The sequence below is a fragment of the Myotis brandtii genome, unplaced genomic scaffold, assembly GCF_000412655.1.
Source record: "Myotis brandtii unplaced genomic scaffold, ASM41265v1 scaffold358, whole genome shotgun sequence".
NCBI classification, from domain to species: domain Eukaryota; kingdom Metazoa; phylum Chordata; class Mammalia; order Chiroptera; family Vespertilionidae; genus Myotis; species Myotis brandtii.
Window position 1 is genome coordinate 1,799,317 of NW_005363772.1, and position 9,216 is coordinate 1,808,532.

General features: G+C 39.3%; 1 protein-coding gene across 3 annotated transcripts in view; it reads right to left on the minus strand.

Moving 5' to 3' along the window:
• The window catches only part of BCAT1 (branched chain amino-acid transaminase 1, cytosolic), an 89,946-nt gene that overhangs the window by 20,399 nt on the left and 60,331 nt on the right, over positions 1 to 9,216 (minus strand). For all 3 annotated transcript variants that reach the window (XM_005871813.2, XM_005871814.2, XM_005871815.2), the window contains exons 6-7: positions 4,425 to 4,588; positions 917 to 1,059 (exon numbers count right to left, since the gene is read on the minus strand). In XM_005871813.2, coding sequence (XP_005871875.1) covers positions 917 to 1,059; positions 4,425 to 4,588 — 307 coding nt within the window. The remainder of the gene's footprint in view (positions 1 to 916; positions 1,060 to 4,424; positions 4,589 to 9,216) is intronic.

Consider the following 9,216-nt stretch of genomic DNA (forward strand, 5'->3'; position numbering starts at 1 on the left):
CCTAAAAATGTCTCAAAATTTTTTATGACTATTAAAATTCTAGTAGAAATAAATGCATACATCTGCATCCCCCCTCCCCATTATTGGGCATTTAATTCAACACTACAGACATTGAACTTCAATGAACTCCTATGGTCTCTGCCAACTAAGAACAACAACAAAAGCAAGCTGCAGGGGAGTTGGAAAAGGGCATAGAAAGGATAAATGGTTATAAAAAAAATAACACTAAATTTAAAAAAATAAAGAGAAAAAGTAGCAAAGAGAAATAATGAACATTCAGGATATTAAAGGAAGTAAGGAAGTACTGATTTTTATAGTAGACATATATTAATAAACTTGAATGAACCAGGATCTAAGTACAATTCCAAGATAGAACAATATGTTCTAAAATTACTATGTTCCAATTAAAGTGAGCTCCAGAGTAAACCTGGAAGGCTTCTGATATATTATCAAAATATGTATAAGGTGCAACAATTTTTGAAAGAATTATAGCAAGGGAGTATAGTAAATTTCATATCAATAAAATCAATAGGCTGTGTTTATTACTATAGCATTTTATACATACTATACGATGCATGACCATTGAATTGATCTGAGACCTAACTCCAAATGCAAGGGATTTCCGATAAGAAAAAATGTTAGGAATAAGGTATCAAATCTTCAAATTGTGGAGATTCAAATTCCTTAAGTTGACATCTTAATAATACATACATATAAAGCCAAAAAACAAAACCTTTAGAAATTCTGTAAACTTGAACTCATGTCTATTGGACAGCAAAAGCCCAGTATGTTATTTAGACATTGGAATTGTGCTACTTGTTTCTTTATTCTAAGGTCCTAGTTCTTTTCTTTCCAATCCCACTGAAAATGATTGAAGGGGAAAAAAAAGCAAGGAGCTGAAATTTGAGTGGATTACCTCCATCTTCATTAATCCAGTAAAGGAAAAGATTCATAGTTCCAACTTCCGTTATCTGATTATCCTCTCCATGGAGCCACAGAACCTGCTGACACCCGTTCTCCACTGCTTCACATTGGGCAAAAAGGGAGGAGCCATAATTCCTTTTAAGAAACAGGAAACATACTGATTATAAATATACACTTACCCCATCTTCCACACCAAAATACTAACGTCTTTAATTCACTTGTGGATGTAATCAATGTATTATGTTCTTAATATGCACTATGTTCTTAACATGTTAACTTTCTAGGTAACAGCATAACATTAAATTAGAACCTAAATGATCTAATTGCACTCATCTGAGAGAAAGAACACACACAAAGCAAAATTGTGGAATTCTAACTTGAAAAGTAGAGATATGAGAACACAGATAAATAACCAAGTTAATAACAGTTAAAAGTTATTGAATATATTTTTTTCACTTTCCAAGCAATTTTACATGAATTATTTCATTTAAACCTCACACCAGTATTGAATTAGCCCCCGGGATTATTTCCATTATTCAGATGAGAAACTGAGGCTTCTGTTTCTCCAACAGATCCACTGTTACCACCCTACTTACCTGAGCCAATCAATCCCTTTACTACTTAAGATGGCTTGAGTTGTTTTTTCAACATGCAACTGAAAGAATATTGACTCATAACTAAAATATTCTAGAAAGCTATGAGAAATAGGCACTAGACTACATGGCTATAGCAATCTGGACAATGATGACGTTTACTCACATGGAGGTAATGTAAGAGTAATTAAAAGACCTTCAAACATAGATAATAAAATATAAATTATTGGTTAATCTAAAGACAATACAACCCTGGTATGTGAGGCTTTTATTTAATAAAAAGTCAGATAACCTTTATTCAGAATCGATGTTGTATAGGCAATAACTTATGAATATGTTTAAATAATGAGTATTAACCTGACTTTAGGGGGCGGTCCAGTAGAAAGGGCATGGGTTTGGGGCCAGCAGGCTAAGGGCAGCTCCTGCACTTCTACTATTTGGCTCTATGTGTACTTAACTGAGTTCACATTTTTGCCTCACCCAATTCATCTGGCAAATGAAAACTCTTGTTATATACTGCATAGTGTTGTGTAGAAAAAATAAAATGATAACAATAAAAGCTAGGAAACAGGTTATATAAGCCTCTTCTACGCTAGTGAAATTCATTTGAAAAAATAGCTATTATAAGCCTAGCTGGGGCTCGGTGGTTGAGCATCAACCCATGGACCAGGAGGTCATGGTTCGATTCCTAGTCAGGGCACATGCCCAGGTTGCGGGTTTGATCCCCAGGAGGGCATGCAGGAGGCAGCCGATCAATGATTCTCTCTCATCATTGATGTTTCTATCTCTCTCCCTTCCTCTCTGGAGTCAATAAAAATATATTTAAAAAATAAAATTATAAAAAAAACCTATTATAATTGACTTTTCTCTAGTTCACAGACACAGCTGTTGAGATTTTTTCCATATCTGACAATAGAGAAATGATTTATCTCATAAGAAAAATTCCCTTTAATCTATTAAAAAATATACAAAATTTTCACAGTATGAATATTTAGCTGTTTGAAGAAGTTTCTAAAAAACAAACATACACACACTTTTGAGAGTGTGGAAGAATTAAAACTGTGATTCCTTAGCAACATCAAGCTGATTGGGCAGGAAAGAGAATTAAGGCTGACTGTTTCAGTGCATTGAAAGGAAAAGGGGTTTTATTTGTTTGGTTTGTTTAATCATCATATTCCATCAATGGTTTTTTTTTTTTTTTTTTCGAAATTCTCTCAGGCATAAGCTATACTTTAATGTCCACAGGTAAGTGATACTGTAGTAATTTGTTTGGTTCATTCCCATATGCTGCTAATATACAGAAGAGAAACACATTTCCTTGGAGGAAAGAGAAAAATGAAAAAAAGCGGGGGGAGAACTGTCTACATGGAAATGTTTTAATATAATTTTTAATGGAATAAATATCTGAGAAAAGATATATTAAGTACACCTCTCCAAGAGTAAATTCCATTGTATAAAATCCAATTGATTGCTCCTAAGATAGAGTCAAAGAGATGAAGAAGAAAGCGCCTCATAATATCAACTACTGTCTGTTGAGAGACTCCTACCTGCAGACAGGGTACTAGGTACTTAATCCTCTACTAGAGATCAAGCCCAAAACCTGGACATGTGCCCTGACCTGAATTTGAACAGTGACCTCCTGATTCACAGGTCGATGCTCAACCACTGAGCCACACCAGCCAGACCCCACTATATCCCAATGTACCCATGTTATCATTTCCCTAGGCAGGTCGGGGGAGCTAGAACACAAGATATAAAGAAGATAAACTATTTTAAATTATTACCTCTTTATCAAGATTGTTGATTTACTGCAATGTGCACTCTAAGAGAAGTTTTAACAAAGTAATACAGACGGTGTGCAGTGCATATGAAGAAGTCTGAGCGAGTAAACGAGAAATCAGGAGAGTAAACCGAAGCAGTTTCAGCCTGGCTGGCCTAGGACACATTCAGGAAGGAGTGCTCTCAACCAGAAGGAAAAGAAAGGGACTTCTTACTTTAACAAACTGCACTAGGATTTCTCTATCCAGTGACAGAATGCAGTTGCTGAGACTACAAGCAGGGATGACAGGTCATAGAATTTTATAACCTTTTGTGTGTGTGTGTGTAGAAATAGAGAAAGACTACCCGAGGGTCAAAGCCAGCTTCAGTGTCTCTCTCACATCCCAGCAGCACATCATTCGATTCTCCCAGGATTTCCTGACTCTGCATTTTGTATGAGGGCCCAGAAGACTGCCACTGAGCCACCTTCCAGGGCTGCGACTGCCCGGATATGTGACCACATCAGCACTTGGTATTCATACAGGAAGAGCCCATGCTGGTTAATGCAGCTATTCTTGCTCACCCACAGGGGCATTCCCCATTCACGGCCAAGTCCACCCCTGACATTGTCTAACACTTCTCAAATGCTCTTTTCTTTCCAGCCAGCTACATATGGTCTATGAGACTGGCCTGCTGGAGCCAAACCAGGGCTGTCCTTCAGCCAGTTGGCAGCAGGTATGGCTACAATCTGTAGCAATGAAGACAGCACTTCAATGAAGCAGGCACCTTCCCCAGACAGGACCCCTTGGAGCCATCGGAGGGCCTTGGCCCCAGCACCAGACACTCTTTAATGCCAGCCGACAGCCTGCAGCCAGAGGGCCAGCGTCCAAGGGCAGTTCATTCAAATCACTGATTTGATCCCTCTTTTAATTACTTATTTCAATTCATGGCTAAGCATAACATCCAATGTTTCTTCCAATAGAGGGCAACAGGTTATTACTTTAAACAACAAGTTCAATGAAAACTAAACCCAAAACAAAAACAAGCATTATGATTGGAATATTCATATATGTACGGGTACCGAGGTGAAATGGCACTCAATGACCATGAAGAACTCTTTCCTTTAGACAGAAACACAGATTTACTTACCCTCCCATCTTGCAGTCCCCAGTCCCACCTTTCCAGGCTCTTACAAACTTCGGATTGGCCCACAGGGACACGGGATTTAAGGTTTTCTTCGAAAAGTAAGATCCCACTGGGCTCAAGATCACAAAGATCATGGCTTTGGTAGGCTTCTTGACTCCAAGAGAAGGCTGCAATAAATTAAAAGTACACACAACTGTTCACTTAAAATGTACACAACTGTTCATTTAAATGTACAACTGTTCATTTAAAGTCTGGAATGCAGCTGTAACTATCTCCCAAAGGGGAGAGCAAAGGACAGATGCTGTTACTTTTAATAGAGAGTGACAAAAAGCCCAATGGTCTTCTAAGAAGAAAACACAGAGAATGGAGTACATACATTTCATTATGCTTTGCTTTCTGAGTTGTTTTGATTTTTAGAGGAAAAGCAAGTATGTCCCTTTTTGGTTAGTAGGGTTTTTAGTGAAGTATCCTATCTAATAATAGACAAACATGGTAATTGACCATACCTTCGCTACGCCTCCCATTGGCTAATCAGTGTGATATGCAAATTAACCGCCAACAAAGATGGCGGCTAATTTGCATACTACAGACAGGGCGGGACAGCGCCATCCCGCCTGCCCTGCAGCTATCCGGGCCTGCTATCTGCGATCCTGGGCGGGTCCCATGTGCGACCGGACCCAGGGTTGACTTGGCCACACAGCTAGTAAATTATGATGCTGGGATTTGGACCTAGATCCACAGAACTACAAGGATTATCCTATGAAACCATCTGACATTGTCATCCTGAAACTATGGTGTTCTAACCCTGTGGCTATGCGTCAAGACATATCCAGTTATGGTCCAGCTTGCTGTTGATCAACTATAAGCATGAAGGGGTGAGGTTGCAATGTGATCACCAGAATTGGGCAGGCAGTGAAGAACTTAGCAGACCAAGTTCAGTACCTCAGTCAGACCACAGTATCCAGTGTTAATTGTCATAAAATGATGACGCTGATTTCACTATATAGCTCGCACCATTGAACATGCACAGGAAATTTACTGTATTTACTTTTCTATTGCTGCTGTAACAAAATACCACAAACGTGGTAGCTTAAAAACAACACCTATTTACCACCTTACAGTTCTTTACGTTACAAGTCCTATAATGAAAGTGCCAACAGAGCTTCATTTCTTTCTGGAGTCTCTTAGGGAGAATTCCTTTCTCTGACCCTTCAGTTTCCAGAGGCTATCAGCATTCCTTGGTGGTGGCCCTTTCTTTCTTTCTTTTTTAAAGATACAGTACAGTTTATGTTTTTAAATATTTTATTGTTTTTTTACAGAGAGGAAGGGAGAGGGATAGAGAGTTAGAAACATCGATGAGAGAGAAACATCGATCAGTTGCCTCCTGCACACCCCTTACTGGGGATGTGCCCACAACCAAGGTACATGCCCTTGACTGGAATCGAACCCAGGTCCCTTGAGTCCGCAGGCCGACGCTCCATCCACTGAGCCAAACCGGTCAGGGCAGTGAGTATATTTTTAACAACCAGCTATATAACACCCTTCAATGTTGCATTGATTGGAAATGGAAAAAGGGAAGAACTCAGGCATTATTTTAGTCTTTGGGGGTGAGAAATATAATATTTGCTTCTTCTTTTCTTTTGTTTGTTAATCCTCACCAGAGGATGTTTTTCCATTGATTTTGTTTTTAGAGAGAGTAGAGGGAGAGAGAGAGACAGAGAGAGAAACATCGATCAGGGCTGGGGATTGAGCCTGCAACCGAGGCACGTGTCCTTGACTGGAATCAAACCTGAGACCCTTCAGTCCACAGGCCGATGCTCTATCCAATGAGCCAAACTGACTAGGGCTAAGATTTGGTTCTTTAACCTCCCCTTCTGTTTTCATAGACATGCCAGGGGCTCCAGCAGCAGGTAGATGTAGGAAACTATGCATTACCAGGCCTCACTGTGACAGGTACAGACAGGAAGGGTGTAGCAACGCTAGAGGCAAACACCAGACAAGATAAATCTAACTCCCCAAAAGGCAGAGGATGACAAAGACAGAGATGGCCTTCCCACCAACATTCACCAAAGCCAACAGTACAAAATCATATGCATTCCTTCAGCACAATGGCAGTTACAAGCAATTAGTGTCAGTTGTTTATTAAGGAGAAAAATTGAGAGGCTGGAAGTTTTGAAGGCTACCTATCATTCAGGTAGCAGAGGTCACGGGGCCATTCTGTGCCACTCAGAAAGTAAGAAAACAAGTCAGGACTCTTCCATAGAGTGTCCTGGGATATAAAATGCTTGTGTTGAGTCTTCACTAGAGCCTGGTTGGCTGGATGGGGGTAGAAATCTACCAGAAAAAAAATGAGAGGAAATTCAATTCCAGTGGATTTTGTGGCTTTTTCTTGTTTGATGAAACAGGCTGAAAGTGGATCTGGTGATATATTTTTTTCTGAATTTTAATTATATTTCCCACTCCCCTACCTAGGCCTTGTTCCCCCTACTTATGCACAGATCATCAAGAATCAAGTAGGTAGCCCTAGCCAGGTAGCTCAGTTGGTTGGAGCATTGTCCACTGCACCAAAAGGTTGCAGGTGCTTTTCTTTTTTTTTTTTCATATATTTTTATTGATTTTAGAGAGAGAAGGGGAGAGGGATAGAGAGATAGAAACATTGCTGAGAAACATCCAGCAGCTGCCTCTTGCACGCCCCCTACTGGAGATTGAGCCTGCAACCCAGGCATGTGCTCTGACCAGGAACTGAACCGGTGATCTCTTGGTTCATGGGTCCATGATCAACCACTGAGCACACCAGCTGGGCAAAAGGTTGCAGGTTTGATCCCCAGTCAGGGCACATACAGGAGGCAACTGATCAGTTTCTCACATGGATGTCTCTCTCTCTCTCTCTTTCTCTCCCTTCCTCTCTCTCCAAAATTAATAAAAACATATCCTTGGGTGAGTATTATTTTTTAAAAAGAAGAATCAGGTAAGCAAAATATTCATGAGCATAAAAAAAATGTGTCTGTATCTGGTCACACTGATGCTATCTGAAAGGCATGCCCCCTGAGGAAAGGGAAGATGATTCTACTCACATCCCATGTAAACATGAGGACCAAGCCTGGTGGCCACAGAGGAAATGACACTATGATGGGTAACCAAGTAAAAGAAATTAGTCAATAAATGACAGATTTTTGGTTTTTGCTCATTCATGTTTCTTCTTTAACAGAGGCTGAACAGAGCTCCCCCACCAATACAGAGTGAAGAACCTTAAAGCTTCATTTGCCTTTTTTTTGTTTCATTGTTTGGGAGAGAACACCTCAGAATACAGGCATCTGCCTTTCTTCCCAGCTTAGATAAAAATTGACTATCTTCTCTCTGCATTTTTACTTACCTATCAGTTAAGCACAATGATCCCTTCCTAGCACAGGAGCTTTGAAGCTTAATATTTTAAATTTTTATGGAGCCTCATCTTGAGCAATTAAGAGACGCCTCTGAACATAATTTAGAAGTACAATAGGCAAGACACAGTCTCTGTGATTTATCCAGCTTCTAAGTTTCTGAATAAAATAGCTTTATTTGTGGATAAGCATTTTATTAGATATCACATGAATTCCTGGGCTTTCTTCACTCTGAACTCATGCATTTTTTGCAACCTGCATTATTACTCAAAAAGTAACAAAAACTCATCATCATGGAAAATTTTTTCCAAGATAAATTTCATCTTACTCATTTCCTTCTCCCAATGTTAACCAACAGGCAAAGTTCATCTATTCCACTAGGTGGTAGTAAAGAGAGCACTGATGGGAAATGGAGTAAATCCACTTCTGGGAGAAAATATCCCAGTAAATCTTTAAGTGATACTTCTATTCTTAGCAAGCAAGTAGATTATAGACTAGAACTTTTCAATGCTGAGAGAAAATGTGTTTATGTGTACTGACATTTTATTTTCTGAAATTTAGGCAAGGTCAACTGATGTTTCACAAGTACAACTGAGTTGCCTTCATCCTTAAATGATAACTCATATTGACTGTCTTTCTAAGAAAAGAACTCTGTGGCTTTACTGAAAAAGGTCACAGTGCTTCGAGAGTGGAAATAAATAAAATGTAACTCCATTAGGAAGGGAGCTTGCTGGTTGGGTTTCTAGCCTCAGGAACCATTTGTCTTAATTCTCCCTTTTATCCTCAAAGGCAATTTAAATTCTGTGCAACAGCTACAGCTAAGGGCAGTTTGTTATATAATATAAGTCAAACAGCATAAACATAATTTCATAATGACAAGGTCAGGCTTCTGATCAAATAAAGCAGAAGCCATAAAAATAGAGAGAAGTAATGAAAGACAACAGCTGATAAGTTGTGTACATCAGTTTCAATGTCTCATTTCCTTATGAGGACTTTGATTTTTTCATTCTTCTCTACTAGTTTCTTTTGATTATTTTCACACATAATTAATTGAAGAGGGCATTTTAAAAAACGCCCCATCGTCTGGTTGGTGTGTCTCAGTGGTTGAGCGTTGACCCATGAACCAGGAGGTCCCGGTTCAATTTCCAGTCAGGGCACATGCCCGGGTTGTGAGTTCTATCCCCCGTAGGGGGCATACAGGAGGCAGCCAATCAATGATGCTCTCTCGTCATTGGTGTTTGTATCCCTCTCTCCCTCTTCCCTCCTCTCTCTGACATCAATAAAAACATATTTTAAAAAATTTTTTAAAACACCCCATGGAAAATGAGGAATATAAATTTCAGATGCAGGGTACATAACTTCTCAAGGGACCACAATGAATTTGAAATTGAAATTCTGATGTGTACAAAACAAGA